The 18,321-nt window shown below is 42.6% G+C and overlaps 2 protein-coding genes across 2 annotated transcripts; both read left to right on the top strand.

Moving 5' to 3' along the window:
• The first annotated feature begins 8,105 nt into the window (after positions 1-8,105).
• On the top strand, positions 8,106-9,383 carry foxe3 (forkhead box E3). Its single transcript, XM_053431169.1, has one exon. The coding sequence runs from the start codon at positions 8,106-8,108 to the stop codon at positions 9,381-9,383; it is 1,278 nt and encodes a 425-aa protein (XP_053287144.1).
• A 5,210-nt stretch (positions 9,384-14,593) lies between these two features.
• On the top strand, positions 14,594-16,959 carry foxd2 (forkhead box D2). The gene has a single exon (XM_053430940.1). It carries the CDS (start codon positions 15,060-15,062, stop codon positions 16,158-16,160), a length of 1,101 nt encoding a protein of 366 aa, XP_053286915.1. The 5' UTR covers positions 14,594-15,059; the 3' UTR covers positions 16,161-16,959.
• The last annotated feature ends 1,362 nt before the right edge of the window (positions 16,960-18,321 follow it).

Raw genomic sequence — 18,321 nt, 5'->3', positions numbered from 1 at the left:
CATGTGACATTTTGCTGCATGATTGAAAAATAAATGTTAGAGAAAGAATGTGCTCTGCGTTGACTTCAGGTGACGTGGAAACCCACAGTTGTTCAAGTAACCACTAGATGGGTGTAAGAGTCTGCAGGATCAGACCAGTCCTCACCAGTGAGTCGTTGGAAAGCTGTGTAAACACTGATCAGGTAACTAGACCATCACAGTATTAACAGTGATGACTGACTGATATATAGTACATGCAGGTGATACTGTGCCCTGTCCATCCAACTTACATGTGTTTATTATTGGGGCCCCTTGAAGGTACCCACACAGACACAGAGGAGAAGTGCAACTTCAAGTCTTGATTCTGATCACTGTCATCCATTGGGGAGGATCACCCCTCATGTGCATGTACCTGCATGTGTGCATCTTCATCCCGTTTGTGTGCACATCAGCTCAGCAAATTCTCTTACCTGTAAGTTTACTGGGTGACTGTGTGTACAAGTCTTAAAGGAGATAATGGGTGCTGATCCCACCGGTCTGAGCTGGTCTTGGACAACAGGGTGGACAATAGGCGGAGAGTGGGTGTGGGACTGGGTGGTAAACACTGGTCAGCCACTTCTTTCCCAGGTCACCTCCACGGACATGGATGGTTAAACCTCCGGGGTTAGAGATGGAAAACACTGGTTGCTGAAAATGTAAAGAAATAATTTAACAGGAATTTTACTCTCCATCCTTCGCTATTTTGTAATATTTTTTACATATAATATTATTTTTAATTAGATGAATCAGATTTTCTATTCTCTGGATAACATGACCTTTCAGCTTTAATGAATCTTGATGATGAAGGTGGAACATTTACGCTTGGCACAATAATTGTAATTTTCTGCGTGTGTGTGTGTTTGTCCCACTTTATCAGCCTGTGTAAAGGCCGGGTGTTATCGTCGCTCTACTCTCTCTCAGTGTAATAAAGCCTTGAGGCAGGCTGCTGTGTGCCTGCATGCTGGCTGTCCATCTCTCACCACCATGCAATGCCACGACCAGTAGCGGCTCTGAGGTGAACAAGTGCTGCTGTTGACGATGAGCTCTTTATTTTGATATTGATGTTTTTTTGCTTTTACATAACATTTTTTTTTGGGGGGGTCGTGGTTTCCTTTTACTTTTCTCTGGAGTAAAAATATGAGATTGAGTCCAGGGCTGAGGAGCTGAAATGAAAGAGAGAGAAGTGCACGCTGAAAGACAGAAGTATGGAGACACGGAGAGGCTGAATGAGGGTCCTTGTCTCCTCTCTGAGCCCGCCTCCCGTGCCTCTCTCTCTGCTCCGAAACTCTGACGTCCGATGAAGGATCCGTCTATGTCACTGTGACCTCACTGATACTCGATTTGGCCACATTTCGGGGCGATACAAATGTGAGATGAAACAGCTTAACTCTGTGTTCTGAGGGAGGTGAAAGAAAATTTGTGTTGCGTGCTCCTAACACATGTATGAACACATGAATGCACACACATGCACACTCACACAAACCAGACGTGCAGCCCACACAACAGCCCCTCTTCCCTTTGCGGTAAGCTGTTGCTCATCACTACCCAGTCAACCAGTCTGGTCCACATAGGCATCCAGGAATGCTTCGGAAACACATCGCCTTATACAGTCAAACCAACAAACAGTATTTGCAGCATTTAGTTGGATATTTGAACCAAATCCCATGGTCCTAAATCCGAATATCATCCATTTGCTTGTGAGTACATGTAAGAAATAGTTGTAATCTCATTGAGTCCTCTGACCATTTACTGGCACAATTAGTTTACCCTTTTAATGTATTTAAAATCAATATTTTACAGCCCATATCCACAATTTGACTCAACAATCTGTAACAGTGAGGAACAACTTTTAACAAGGAAAAATACAGAAACCTCCGGAAGAGTCACAACTGGGTGATTCCTCCCCCAAGGCGGACAGAAGTGAAATAGACGTTACATGTACAATAACAATATTTACAACAATCAAGAGTTGTAGCCAAATCCAATACAATTGAAGGAACTGGGGGACCGCACAAATAGAACTAAAATGCCCTCATACTGCTCCTGAGGTGTCGTCAAGTGTCCGTTAGTCCTGACATTTAAATTCGACCCGAAAGGATACATTCACATCATGATCATTAGCCTAAATGGCCGCTGATCTTCTCCTGCCTGGAGCCATGTTCACCTATGCATGCACACACAAGGCCTGGCCCAAGGGTGCCTGGTAGCATTGCGAGGTCCAGTAGCACCGCTGCATAGCTGCAGTTACTGCTGAGTATCGCTGATGTCGTCAAGTGCTCCTTCTTTCTCTGAGTTATTTGTCCTGCAAGCACATCTGTACAAATGTTTTTATTATTTTGGATTGAGTGTAGTAGTTGACCTCCTGTATTAATTTCCTGTTCTCTCTGTAGAAACCACACATAACTGCCATTCATAATGGAACAAGAAGAAGACTGTAGACTTGCCTTGTTTCATTGAACCTCTCTGATACTGCACACTGTCTATTTGTGTTCCTACTGGACACGCTGTAGTGGTTACCAGTCAGCATCTGGGCAATTCAGTCTCTAGAAGTCATACTTCCAAACAGCTGCATAACTGCTCCAAATCCGATCTGAGCCAGCTCCATATAAGCTTAATCAAAAAGGAACATTTTGATCAGGATCCTAAAATACAGAGGGTCGGTTTCTTCTTTCTCTACAGCAAAAACACTTCAGTCCTTTCCTGGTGTTGAAGTGCCCTTTTATTTTTGGCCAACTCACCTCTGGAGAGCAGACAGGTGTATGATTTCATGTGTTTGATCTTAATTGAACCAGTGGCCCTCGCTACAGGAAAGCAACTGAGGAGAAATCTAAGCACCCAGCCTGAAGCTTCCAGTGTTAAGTCAGTAAGCTTCTCTGTGTTAGCTCACTGTGGTGAGCAGTGGAGTATTAGGACAGTGTTTACTTCTTCCCTTCATTAAATCTTGGCGGTTCTACTGATCATTTAGTTTCACACACATGTCCAAATCTGAGCACTTTGTTTGTATTCCTTTGGGGGTGACATGACGACAGCAACAGCTTTATAAGCATGAAGAACCGACACTACCCAATAGTCACTCTGAAAATGACTGATGCAAGAGTACATATGTACAGAAGAGTTGGATTATTCTCTGTATTTCTTAGAGGATGAGAAATGCCTGCATATCAGTTGATGCTCTCATAAACTTTTTATTTGACCTCCCAGGACGTTTCCAGTGAAGGCCCTTCTTCAGATATCAGAAAAAAGGAGAGACAACTTACATACTTGTAACTATGTTTAAATTTAAAATTGTAAAATTATAATGTGTAATTAAGCAGTATAGTTAAATGTATGCCTTTAGAAAAAAAAAACATTGTTAACATAATATCAATTTGATCTTACTTTATTTATCTCTGTTCTCATTTTAATAGTCATGTGATAGACCTGTTAGGAACGGCCTGTCCCCGAAACGTTACCACCTGGTAGGTCAAATAAAACATTTCAACTTGTGGGCGAACTTTTCCAGATTTCTGTTGTTTTCTTTACCTCCGTCCAGCACCTCAAGTTTGGATGTGCGTGCTGTTGTATCCTCTCTGAACTTAATTTCTTTCTTACCCCTCATGTCCTCATAGAGGGCTGAAAGCAGTCTCAAAGAAACACCACAGCCATCAGATGTCCCGGAGGCTCGTTTTCCACCTCATGCGTGTGCCGCTCACCTCCTAATTGCTTAAAGACAGTGCTTATCTTCTCAGGATGTGACCTCAGCTTGGTGTTCACTATTGAGGATGAACCCTGCAGCATGCCTGCTTGAGGTGCTGGATGCTGGGGGATTTCCTTACATCAGTGCGGGTCAAAGGTTCATGTTCCCTCAGCGAACAGAGAATTGAAGAAACTGCAACAGCTGATGATACCAAGAAGAAGAAGATTCTCAAACATTATTCTTAAATTTGGCATGTGTCACTAAAATGAGGCAGAAAATGACAATTAAGTTAAAGATACTTGCACGTGTTGCTGCGTGATATATGAGTCTGTGTCTTTTGTACTCGTATCTCTATGCCAAGCATCCATGTGAATTTTTGCGAATGAAGGATGAGCACCCTATAAGCAAGCATGACTGGCTGTGTGTATGTGTGTGTGTGTGTGTGTGTGTGTGTGTGTGTGTGTGTGTGCGTGTGTGTGTGTGTGTGTGTGTGTGTGTGTGAGAACCATGTGCGGTGCTTTAGCAGGGCAGTGTAGCGTGCAGTGCAGGAGTGAGCAGAGGCGGCCCTGTCCAGCGCAGCCCCTGTACCCTGGTAATCCCTACGTTTTCAGGAGCCCTGGCCCGTACTTGATGAGCTTGAGCAAGAAAAAGGTTGCACTCTCTCGTGTGTTTCTCTCTCTCTTTCTCTTTCCCTTTCTGTCTGTCACTCTTTTATTCCCCCTGTTTTTCTCATGCCCCCCCCCCGGCCGTCCCCTGGAGCCACTTTGCGAATGAATGGAGCCCAAGTGTTTGCTCAGCAACTCCATTTGTCGCTCTGTCCCTTTATATTTCTCAGGATTTCAAGGGGAAGAGAAGCTGCAGACCAACTGCCACCAGAGAAAACCGGACAGAAAACTGGAGAATTTGTTATGGAATGCACCGCACATCCCTGTGAGGGGGACCTCAAATGCACAGACGTAGAATGCATTCTGCAATTTTGAAAGACGAGTCAAGATGTAGGATCTACAATGAAAGAGTTGGTTGCAATTTTTAACAGAAGCACAAACATCCAACTGCTATTGCAACAACATCTGACTGGGATTCTGTCTGTCATAGAAACTGCAAGCTCACGTTTTTTTGCACTTTGCACTTTTAGTTTTTTGTTTAGGAGCAAGCAAATATATATAAAGAATCCAAATAGATTCTTTTTTAAGTCATTTATCAAATGTATCCTTGGAGAAGTCCTTAGCTGTAGATGAGGACTTACTAAATGTAATTTATTTTATCCACAAAATTCATCAGAACATGAGCAGGATTTTAAAATATTCATATGTTGGTCGATGCATCATCATTTATTTAGGTGATCATTTGTTTATTAATTCCAATATACCGAAACCGCATATTCAGACTGATATGTTTTTGGCATTGCGTTTTATTTTTTTATCAGGTATCACATTGGGGTTAAGGCAACAGTTAGAAATGCTTAATACACCAGTTTAGAGAATAATATGTGTTTTTGAGCAATAAAGGAATATTACAAGATTACTGCTGTATTATATAAAAGCAATACCAAACCAAATTGTGACTATTTATCATGATATCCCAGGATGATATTTTTTTTTATATTTGAGGATATAAGGGGGTTTCATTCCATCATTGTAATTGGCTCTCGGTTCTTACAGGATACAAACAGGCCCATCATTTTGCAGTAAAATAGCAGATATCAGACATATTTATTTTATAGTAGCACTTGGTGGAACTGGAGACAATCATTCACTAACCTATGCACGTGCATGTTGGTTGATGGTTGTGTAGAAGACTGTGGGTAAAAATGGTAAACACAATACACTGACCACAGTACAGGACGAGGGTACAGGGAGCGTTGAGGTGTGTATAGGGGAGACTCTGGGCGGGTGGTGGGGCGGTTCGGGAGGGGAGGGGATTAACAAGAGGCCGCAGGCCCCGAGGCAGAGGGCCTGTTTCCTGGCCTGAGCCCCTGTTTGTCCTGCCTGACCTGACAGCTCTGGGGGCAGATCCTGCTTGGATACAGTCCCGCTCCCACGCCTGTCTGAAGCTGTTAGCCATGAGTAGCTAGCCGGGCTTAGTGTCGTCTGAAATGCGGCCGGGTCGGGGAGGGGTCCAGTCATCTGTGAGTGTGGAGGTGGAAGGGGGGGGGGGGGGGGGTGGGTTGCTACCAGGCACTTTTTGTTGGTGGAGCGAGGGTGTCGGGGAAACAGTGAGCAGTTATGACTAATGACTTTGGTTGGATCATTTTTGCATCATCCCTGCCAGAGGGACGAATAACAATGGTGTCTCAAATATCAATCATTAATCAATGAACCTGTATGAATTCATAAGCTCAAATTGAGGATAAATTAAAGGAAACATCAGCATAAACTTAAATCAGGTGTTTGGTCAGTATACGTATGCTATATTGTCAAGAAGTAAGGGACTTTGACATAGATTTCCTCAGGATTCACTTTTTTGGTGTTTTGATAATGGTAGATGAAAAAACTAATTTTAAAAACTTGATCTAAAATCTCAAAAGTAATAAAGTAGATCGATGGTGACTATAAAGGCTGTGGTATATGATGCACATCATTTTTAGACCCATTAAACTGCAATGTCCCTTTTGTCTTTGTGTACGGAAACTACCTAATTCATTGTTTTTCAGGTTATCCTGATTTAACATTACGCTCATAAGCGTCCATGCAACTTTAGGCTGCCCTGCTGCCTGCTGGACTCCACCCAGACATCGTGGTATCGCTCACGACAATCCTCAGCACCTCTCCCTGTGTTGTGTGGTTGAAAGTGATGGCAGCAGGTCACCTCTGTGTGTATCTTACCCTTTGTAATTAACTTCAACCCTCCATTTGCCTAAATAATCAATTAGAAGCACCATCCTCATGCTTGTGTTTGGAGGCTGTTGTCTGCATACCACTTGTGCGCGGAGCTATGTTTTCACTTCGAAAATCCATAAGATAACACCTCTCCTCTCCGGGCCAGGGTGCTGTTTGATTATCACTCTCCAAAAATGAAAATGAAATGAAGGGATATTTACTTTTCTTCCCCAAAAGCTTTGATAGCTCAATTGCTTGTTTTCAGTGGCTTGTTATTATTTTTCAATTGGTGGATTGGCAGTTGGGTTGTAGTAGCACAGAGCAGCTCTGCGGGTGTTGTTTCTGCCCTGGGTAGACACAGAGCTGCAGCTGAGAGCCCGGAGAGGACAGCAGCGCGGCAGAGTCGGAGACAGAAGAGGTCGTCGATGGATCTCTGTTAAACGTTAAAGGCTCCAATTAGCAACCGCTAAGGCAGGAGCCACATAGGCCAGTGGATCTCATGTGGGTTCTGTGTCTCACTCCTGTAGAAGGTCTGTGAAAAGCTTCCAGATTCATCCATCAAAAGGATCATGATATTTGGACATTCAGTTGTGACCTGGTGAGAAAAGCTTTATAATACACACATATCTTTCTGAAACATTCATCCTACCTTGTAAATAGGGTATGTCAAATTGAGGGACATACCTGAGGGGGGTTCCTGGAATATTTTAAATCTTCAAGGCCAGACGTTCCAAAACCTTTCAGCCCCACGACCCCCAAAATAACTGTGCCAGAGACTTGCGACCCCCATTATCTCAAAGGATCTTCATTTGAGCGAGTTGATCAAATATTCACCTACATGCACACGTTTCAATGTTTCCTGTGGTGCTGTCAAATGAACCTGCTGCAACTGATGCTGTCGCCGATCTGTCGTAATCACCTCAGGGGCCACGTGGAGATGAAGGAACTCGAGAGGGTTATTGATTATTTGTGTGTTAAATAGTCTAAATTAGATATTTTATATTGTTTTAATTTTTTGGGGATTTTAGGAAATCCTCTCTTCTTATCCTCACCACCCTCCTTCTGTTTCTCAAAATACTCAAGGGGTCCTTAGCTGAGAGAACCCCGGGGTATAAGGCTTTATCTGGACTGTTGAGATAATAAAAGGCCTTTTTGTAAAATAAAGTTATTTTTTTAACTAAATCCTTAAATCCCATTAACCCCAAGACACCAAGGAAGAGAAAACTATAAGACAATAATGAATAATACCTCAAACATTTTAGTCCACAACTGCAAAATCATGTACTTTAGTGTTTAACATGATATCACAGTAGAACTTATAGGTTCCTATGAGTCAGAGGGAATATTAAACTTTCTTCTGGGCTCTGTCCTCCTGCCTCCATCGTCACCAGAGAGCCAGTGGCGTCATTCCTGCCCTGCCTTATAAAGCTGTCAACGCCTTTCTCTCACCTGGACTGACACACACAAACACCAGGGCAGGACAGTCGGGGCTATTTCTGGACAGAAGAGGACCAGTCAGTGCCTGACTTTTATTTTTATTCGGGTATTTCCCCCCTCAGCTGAAGATTTGGAGCTTTTACATTATTTCTTTTATGAATCTGGCAAATTACTCTTACTTCTCTGGCATGTGCAACATGACCGCAGAGACGCAGCACTCGCCCGCCGAGGCCAGTCCTGTCGTCCTGTCTCCAAACGTCAGCCTGGACTCGCCGCTGCCTCCTGCGCCGCCCCAGATGCTGCAGGCCCGGACCAGCAAGGACAACGTTCTGATCAAGTCCGAGCCCAGAGGGAGCAGCCCCGGCGCGGAGGACGGAGCCGCCCTGGGCCAGACCGAGGAGCACCTGCCCACCGGGAGCCGCCGGAGGAAGAGGCCCGTCCAGAGGGGGAAACCTCCCTACAGCTACATCGCTCTCATCGCCATGGCCATCGCCAACTCCCCCGAAAGGAAGCTCACCCTGGGGGGCATCTACAAGTTCATCATGGAGCGGTTCCCCTTCTACAGGGAGAACTCCAAGAAGTGGCAGAACTCCATCCGCCACAACCTCACCCTCAACGACTGCTTCGTGAAGATCCCCCGGGAGCCCGGCCGACCAGGTAAAGGCAACTACTGGACCTTAGACCCCGCCGCCGAGGACATGTTTGACAACGGGAGCTTCCTGAGGAGGAGGAAGAGGTTCAAGCGCACAGATGTGAGCACCTACCCCGGGTACATGCAGAGCTCCAGCGCCTTCACCCCCACCCCAATGGGCAGACCCTCGTACCCCAACACCCTGTACGCCGGGATAGGGTCTGGTTATGGCTCCCAGCTGACGGCCACATCCCCGCATCATCCCGCCATGCTGCATCACTACCAGACCTCCGCAGGGGTCGGCCAGGGACAGCCGCGCATGTTCAGCATCGACAACATCATCAGCCAGCAGACGGTGGTGCAGAGCGGCCCGGGGGGGGACCTCAGCTCCCAGGCGCTGGGGCTGGGTGTCGGTGACCTGGGCAACATGACCTCCAGCTGTTCGGTCACCGGCACCGACCCGTCTGCGTGCTTCCAGACCCAGTCGATGAACCCCTCGGGGAACATGCTGGGCAGGAACAACGGGAACCTCGGGAACATCGGCTCCAATCTGGTCGCCGGGTACCCCTACTCATCCTCGGCCTCTCCTCCAAACATGCCCGCCATGACCCAGTCCGGGTTCTCACCGGGGAGCTCCCAGGTTTACTGCTCCGGCAACCGGCTTTCCCTGCCGGCCCTGCGCCCGGGCTCCTGCGCCGAGCACACGGAGCAGCTGCTGGGCCTCTCCAACCCCATGAACTCCTACAACAACACCTACATGAGACAAGCCAACTTCGCATCAGGGTTAGACCGGTACATGTGAGACTTTATCTGCGATAAAAGGTCCAAACTATTCACAGAAATATGGGTTAAATGGTCCCATAATGAAAAAGAGTCCCAGTGAGTCCATGCGTAATGAAACACAATGAGGCCTGAATCCAAACATAAATGGCCCCTGTCAGAATATTATTGGGATATAATATATATTCCAAAATGTCTTAAATTGCTGAATATTGCTTCTCAATATATGTTTCTGTAAGAATTAATTTTACTTTTTCCAAAAGTAGAAACGAAATGACTCACAATGACCGAGCCTCATGCAAATACATTCCTATTTAAAAGGTGTAAAGCCATTTAAATCCGTTTGACACATTCCATGACTGTATGTCGACTTTAATGTTTTATATTGTGACACAGTTCGTTCGTATTTCCTCTGTTTTACAGTTTGTTTTTTAAAGTTCGTTATATTATTCATCAGTTGTTATTTTTGATGTAAATAGTTTGTATAAAAACTTTAGTAAAAGTCAAGTGTTTTTATTGGTGAAGACAGGTGTTCTGAAAATAAATGCATTTTTTAAATAATTGTTGTCTTAATTTTTTGACTATTTAAATGTAATTTTAAGTGATTCCGTTCCAGAGGGTTGATTAAAATAGTTGTTTTTATATATTGCTCCACTGATCAGTAACAACTATCATTTGTATAAAGATTATTCAGATTTTGGCTAAAGGACTACAGATCTGAACTGAAAATAAGAAATCACATTTAGACAAATAAGGTCTTATTATGATTATTATTTAAGTGTTGCATCCAACTTCAGATCTTTAAATATTGGCCTGTTGTAAGACAAATTAGATGTTTGCCTTGTTCACCAACACAAGGTAACAAGGCATGTGTGTCACATATATTAAGCTATTAAAAAACATATTAAATCTTTATAGCAAATAGGCTATTATGAGCAGAACAGATGTAAAGGTTAGAGTCAATAATTATAAACAAGTAACAACATTCATCATCATCATCATCATCTTCATCATCATCATCATCATCATCTCACTAAAAAACAAATCCCAGGACAGGAGTAGTTGTTGAGTTGTATCTTCTCAAACTGTAAAACACAAACACATCTATTCAGCTTTAACTTGGTTCAAAACCTGAAATAAAGGCCTGCCATTAAACACTGGGAGAAATTGTCTTGCCAGTACAAACAACAGATGTAAAAGAATCACAAGTAGCCTGTAAATTCTCTGTTACACCTTTAATATAACTTCAGAGATAATACTAATAATAATCATCTTTAACACAGTTCCTGGGTTGAACAATGACAGCTAAGATTTTGCCTTATAATTAGTTTTTGTTTTCCACTTAAAAATGTCTTATTTAATTCAATTTGTCTTGTTGCTCTTTGAACGATCACTTCAGCAATAATCAGTATATTAGAAATTACAGTATTTTTTACAATATTTGTATGACACACTTGTGTAATGAACCAGCTCTTCACTGCACATCCACTGACAGGACAAGATAAGATCACGTGAAGTTCTTGCCACAACCAAAATATGTTTTACCTAACTTTAAGTTCTTCTCTTTAAATTTTAATTCCTCACAATATCCACGGTTGTGGAAACACATGTAAATATTTTGAGGAGCCAAAATAACACAAAAGAAAACAATGACAAATCACTGGTTATCAATCTATTTATCAACGACTACTCAGATTTGAATTTTATTTCTTAGTTTTCTGTTAAAAATGTAAATATTAACTGAACATTCATCATTCAAGTTAATTGGAGAAGCCTGGATGATGTGCAACATGAAGTCATATTCCGAATTGGTGTTGTTGTCTGAATTCAAACATGTAAAGCAAAACTAAAAACTGTTAAAACAAGTCAATAAAGAAATGGAAATATAAATTATATTGTGACCAATCGTTAACAAGAAAAAAAACTCCTCTGATATAATTTTGCAGGTGATCAGCATTTCCAATGATTCATGATGGGACTTTTCATTTCCATGTGTAAGTTGCGACACGTTTACAGGTTGATAAAAAGTTGCTTGTTGCTTGAAAGTTGCTGGTTTGACGACTGTTATGAATCACATCAAATCCTTGAGGACACATCACAAACAGTCGATGGGCTCCATGCTGCCTTGCGTGCACAGAGAACCGTCAGGAAACATCTGCTCCAGGTGAGAAGGTTCCACCACTAGATGGAAGCAAAAGCTAAAAGATGTTGACTTTTTTTCACTCATAAAATATTGGCTTGTTTTGCAGTTTGTAAATTTGTTGCAAAGAAGTTATTCAATCAACTAAGCAGATAGTAATGTTGCAAACGTTAATTTTGTAGCAAGAATGTGGCTGTCTGGCTCTATATATGTCAACAATTCTAATACAGTCTTAACCTGATATTATATTGCTATTAAATCTTTGACTTTAGTTTTATTGTTTGTTGTAGCCCTCTCATCTTCTGCTTCCTATTCTTCGTTAAATTTATGATTTCACCTTTCTCCCAGTGTTGTTCTCTTGTGTTAGTGCAATAAACGTTGATTCCATATATGAAGAGTTAAAGGTAATAGACACAGGGCAAGAGAGAGACAACTTGTATTTGGGAGAAAAACGTTTTGAGAACTGGTGGAGTTTATGAAAAGTTTTAAATCGATTTAAGAACCTGGTGAAAAGTTCTGTATGTAAGATTTAGGTGAAATGGATCTATTGGCCGAAAGTGAATGTTAAGTAATCCAAGCGATGTTTTCACTTGTGTGATTCATCTAAATTGTGGTTTTCTTTGCCCAAGAATTTGGTCTTTATATTTAAAAACTTTAATTTTAACATCGGGAGCAGGTCCTCTCTACCATGTTTTTTAAAGTAGCCCAGACTGGACAAACTAAAAACATTTATTGTTTTTTTGACAACTGAAGATTGCTACATGTTCACTTACATGTTTGGAAGGGGAGTGTGAGGTGAGGGGTATTCAGCTGCAACATGCAACTCCACCACTAGATGTCACTAAACTCTAAAAACTGAAACTTTAAAGGTTTGTCTTTGTTACCTTTCTCTTATTTTATCACTTTGATTGTGAATCAATTTATAACTAGCTCAAGTGAACAGTGCTTTACATTTTGCTTAATTTCTGATAATTGTGCATTTCATTCAATTACGAATTGCTATACTTTATATTTGACCTTGATAGATAATATCATATTAAATAAATACGATATTTTCACATTTCTTTCTGGATCACATTAATATGGAGGGACCCCATAGCTGCCATTTGACTTAACTTTGATTTGCCCATTTTTGATTACCTTAGAATATCTCCGCAGATGTTAGTTATTCCACCTCATTCAAAACAGTTTTAGAATTTTTTTAGTTTTTCATGGGAAGTGACTGCCATTGAATTCGAGAATTATTACTTTGCAAACACCAGGGGGCGCGTCAACACCACAAACTGCTGTGACAGGAAACCTTGCTCAAAGGCAGATGACGACTCATTAATTATCAGCCTTTGAAAACTTGTAGAATCTGAAATACTATATTCACCTGGTTGCGTTTTTAAATTTGAATAATAATAAGATTTAGATTTTTTTGAAATTATAAAATTAAATCTGAGCAAGTACACAGTTTTCCTGAATAAATGTAAACGATTTTTTTTTAATAATCTAGTGTAAATACTGGACGAAGAATAGGCCAGTGTATTTTTGAATGGGTGACGTAGCCCGTGTTTTACTGTCAGATACAATATTGGTTTCTAAAACAGCAAAAACATCAACAAGTCTAGACATAAATAATTACAGCTTTGATATCCAAGATAGACATCCCAATATTATGTGATCCACATAACAGGAGACAGTGTGGGAGGCAAAGGAAACAATATAATACATCAACAAATAAACAAATAAACAAGTAAACAAATAAAATACAGATCCTCTGCCACATAAAAGCATTACAATAAAAATATGCAATTATCTGAGCCTGTAGTGAGACGCGGAGAGAGTGTAGTCCATGCGGGGCAGTTGACAGGAAAGTGTCAGGATCTATTTCAGATTTTAAAAGGCTTGTGACAGGCAGGTCAGAGAGGAGGACACACGGCTCAGTCGGAGCTTCTGCTGGGTATTAAAGGGGCTGCGTGCTTCACTTCAACTGGATTCCTCAGTGCAGCAGTCGTCTTCTTCAATAAAAAAAAGAAGAAAAGCAACCAAATACATTGAGGATTGTAGCTATTGTATAAAAACGCCTTTTAATGACAAGCAGCAAGATAGATAAGGCGCTGATGTAAAGCCAGTACAATAACTCTGCGGTGTAATGAACTGGAATGTCCCCCCTGCTCCAAATGAGCCCGCAGACATTACGCACACGTTACACATTGTCATCTGCTGGCCCTTCTCTTCTGACGAAGACGAATTGGAGCAGGTTGCAGCAGACTGTGCCCCCGTACACCCTGCAGAACCATGCAGAAAATGTACAGGATAATGTTGTGACTTTTCGACAAGGAAAATACAAAACCCGTGAGAAGTGATCAGGGAACAGACGACGGGCCAAAATCTTAAAAACACATAAATTAAACGTCAAACAAAGCAAATATGGCGATATCTTTTTATATGCATACTCTCAGTACGAGAAAATACCCATCACTGAATTTACCAAATACATCATGTTTGAAAAGGACCTGTTAATAATAATAATAATAATAATAATAATAATAATAATAATAATAATAATAATAAATAAATAATAATGTAATAATAATAAATTGTATGTAAGTATTATATCCCTATAAACAAATCAACGTAAACGAGATTTAAATACTCAGCATTGTGTTTGCTGGCTGTGTAATAAAATCATTATGGTGAATGTGCACCTTATTCTCCCATACTGAAAATAAGAAAAAAATGATTTTATCATAATTTGGTCAGTGAGACATCATTTGTTTTTAATTCATTTTTAGACATATTTCTATTTGTGAACAGTCTAGGTCGATAATATATTGATCAAGTACAGAGTAAAGGTGATTTCCACAATACCAAACTCGAAATTATTATATACATCCGATCAACCGACGACATCCACAGATTTGTTGTTGTTATTTTTTAACTTCATTTATTTTAAATCAAACATGATTTCAAGATCCATGAGCTGATATTACTTGCTGCAGAGTTATCGCATCCAGTTCCTGGTAACGGTGACTCAAAGACCACGTGACCAGCGTGGCCCTATAAATACCTTTTGAGAGCTAAGGAGGATAGTGTGACAAGTCTGGCTGGATACCTACCCAATCCCGTGCGTAAAAGATATTTTGGAAAGATACTTGGATTCCCAGAGTCAGCTTTATAAATTGACCTACAGAACAAACCGATCGCGGGCGGAATCAATTGCAGACTGAAGACAACTGAAGTGTGCATCGGTGCAAGATCGATGATCTCTAATTGTCATTTTTACGCGTGAAAACCAAGAAGTTGTTCGCTGGATGAGGACCTCGCACGGCCCCGCTTGACCAGCCACGGACGACCAGGAATCGCCCAAGCCACAGGTCAAAGAGTTATTTCTATTTTTGAATAGATTCTAGCCATGTGTGCATTCAATAGTTGGAGATAAAGCTGCAGCACAAGTCTGGTGTGGTTGTACGGGGGAGTGTGTGTGTGCGCGCGCTCTCGCTCTGAAGCCTCACCGGACCACAGGAGGAGGAAATCTGGGAGAGTGGAGGAAGAGAAGCGGCGTCTCCAAGGATGACTTTAGGGACGGATATGTCCGATAGCTCAGCACTGTCCGAAGATGTGGACATCGACGTCGTCGGGGGAGACATATCCGTGGGAAAAGACGGAAAGTACATTCACCACGAGTTCAACTTGGACAATGACTCCGACGATAACTACTCCCAGAACGCGGCAGAGAGGGTTTCCTCTCCCGGGCTCAGCAGCTCCGACTGTCCGTCAGAGCAGATGGGGTCAGGCGCAGAGGCTGGGACCGTGATCGGGGACAAAGCCAGAAAAAGTGCACTTGTGAAACCACCGTACTCTTACATCGCCCTCATCACCATGTCCATCCTGCAGAGCCCCAAGAAGCGCCTCACTCTCAGCGAGATCTGCGAGTTCATCAGCAGCAGATTCCCCTACTACCGGGAGAAGTTCCCTGCGTGGCAAAACTCTATCCGCCACAACCTTTCCTTGAACGACTGCTTCGTGAAGATCCCGCGGGAGCCTGGCAATCCCGGGAAGGGCAACTACTGGACCCTCGACCCGGATTCCGCAGACATGTTCGACAACGGGAGCTTCTTGCGCAGGAGGAAGCGCTTCAAGAGGCATCAAACTAACGAAATCCTCAGGGACGTCGGTGGTTTCCTACCCGGGTTTGGATACGGCCCGTATGGATACAACTATGGACTTCAGCTGCAGAGCTTCCACGCAGCTCACAACCCTTATCACCCACACCACACAGGTGGCTCCTTCCCGTTCCCCAACGCGCCCTGCACCTTGCCCTCATCAGCCGCACTGTTCCCCGCGCCTCATCCCCTGCCCTCGCTTTTAGGCGCTGATTTAAGAAAAAACTTTTACCCCCAACTAAGCCCTTCTCTGGCGCCTCTCAAGACGGACTCCAGCACCCCGAGCAGGCCTTCGTTCTCCATTGACAATATCATCGGCGCAGCCAACTCCTCCGCTTCTTCCTACGGCGCGCAGCCGGGCAGCCAGGCGCAGATCCTGGCCATGTTGACCCCAGCTCTTGCCTCTGCTTCCAGTCACTTGACCCTGCAGGACACCATATTACAGCCTGGGCCACAGAGTGAGACTTTCACCAGCAAACCCCCGAACATGAACACTTGTCCTTTCTAAAAGGAAACAAAAACAGACACAGAAACAACAAAATGCCCGTTGACAACATTTTATTAAAAAGCCACCTGTGGCACAGTCCCACGTGAAGGTAGGCGGAACATTCTATCTGAAATAAGAGTGTTTTTCCAAATTTGCTAACAATGTTAAGAGAGGAGAGAAAGTTTTATTTATGGCTTGTAAATATGTGTATAATATGGAGAGACAAAGGAAAGAGAAGGAGAGGGATCTTTTTTCAAACAATGCTGGGCCTGCAATCTGCCATGTGGCCTTCATTTGTCAGTGGGAGGAAAAAACTAAAAAAACAACGATCCTGTTATTTTATAAGTTAAAGGTCTCACCCGTGGTTATATGGGGATGATTCACGATTTAAAAAAAATTATCATTGAGAATTCTATCATGATTTATGCTTTTTTTCCCTTTTCTTTTTGTGCATCGTGAGAAAAAATGGCACTGTTGTTGTTGACATATTTAGGCTGACAAGAGACGGCAAACTCAGGTTTTCTTAGAAAGCACATGGAGATGAAAGAGGGGAGGGGGGTTCTCTGACACAATGACCATTTCCCCCCCACCCCTCTGAATATCTACCACCAGGTGAATTTGTGACAATATCATTTCATGTTGTTTGACACTTAGGCTGTGTGTTTTTGTTGGTATAAAACAGAGCGCTTTACCTCTCTCAAACCTTATAACTGTTGTTCGTTCTTATCTATTTCACGATTCAATCTGTGGAACATAACGTATGTCATGTGTTGTCAATAGAGAGAGAGAGAGAGAGAGAGGGAGAGAGAGAGAATCCTAAATGTCCATAGGTCATTTCTGTTGTAATGACAAGAATAATAAATGTTTGTGAATTTGAAAAAAGAGAGAAAATCGTTATTCATTTATTTTGTTTCATGAAAAGTTGGTGCTAAAGTGATGTCGTTCCTCTAAAAGGGTAAACAAACAATGGATGATTCAAATTCACTTAAATCAAATTATTGGTGTTTTTTTTATGTGTTAACCTTCAAAATGAATTCTTTTGAAATGTGTTGCAGGATTTCAATTGAACACATTTTCTATTTGGATAAATGCGCACGAAGAGGAAGGCTACTCTTTACGGATTAAGGCCAAACCTTGATATTAATTCTTGTTCCAATCAGCTCCCCGTTATAATAAATTCAGACGTGACCACTTGCAACAACAGGATCAGACAAACTCGATTAGACTTGCAGTGAGCTGGGCATCAAAGATCACCACGAATATTTCAAACACGACTTGATGTAAATAACATGATGAATATCACGCAACAGTGCGCAAGTATCCCTCTTGTCTCGCTGGCTTTGTAAAGCACAGTTTCCTTGCACCCCCCCCCCCCCCCCCCCCCTAAATGAATAGGTCATGTTAGCGGGCCTCGGCGGTGCGTAATTGAAAGTGAACAAGGATATACCCACGGTCCTTTTGGGACTTTCGTTGCTAATTTGTAGCAGCATTTTTCACCGGTCTCCCTAATCCACCATAATGCGGCTTTCTGGGCCGTTTGTTGATGTTGTCAGCGCGGACCCCTGGCCCAGGGGAGAGAATGTGCGCGCAGCGAGCGGTCCCCCCTGTGAGCCCAGCCACACACACACACGTTTTCAGAACCCCTGAAAAGCAATCTTCTCAAAAGGCCCTCGGTTTTTGCCTCGCTTTCATGTCATCGTGTGTTGTCTCGGGACACGTATAAAAGAAGCAGTGGGACTCGTCCGGCCACAGAAAACAGGCCCATTGGTCTTTTTTCCAGAGTTGTTGGAGCACATGTTTCCAGACAGAAGGAGGGTGTAAAGCCTCTTTTATTCACCAGACCTGTGCGTAAATGGTTAAATTAGTTTGTGGGTGTTTTGACAGATGATTATTACGGATGAAGGGTGGGAGGGCTGACTCCTCTGTTTTCCCTCTGCACAGCTCACTGAAAGTCTTTAAAACGAAAACTAACACATGACTACTTTCTTTATGCGCGACCGGCCTCTCTTTCTTTCTTTCCCTCCTTTCTCTCTCCTTGTTAGCGCAAATTGGGCAAATTGATAAATTTGAGAAACAATCAAAGCCCGTCCTCCCTCTGTTCAATCGACCATGTTAATTGATACCCTGCATACATAATTTGCAAAGTAAATGAGGTAGAACAAACATTAGCAGACTTTTGAAG

Source organism: Pleuronectes platessa, chromosome 9 (genome assembly GCF_947347685.1).
Source record: "Pleuronectes platessa chromosome 9, fPlePla1.1, whole genome shotgun sequence".
In the NCBI taxonomy this organism is placed as follows: domain Eukaryota; kingdom Metazoa; phylum Chordata; class Actinopteri; order Pleuronectiformes; family Pleuronectidae; genus Pleuronectes; species Pleuronectes platessa.
The sequence above is the reverse complement of the archived record's forward strand: the minus strand, read 5'-3'. Positions and strand labels throughout refer to the sequence as shown.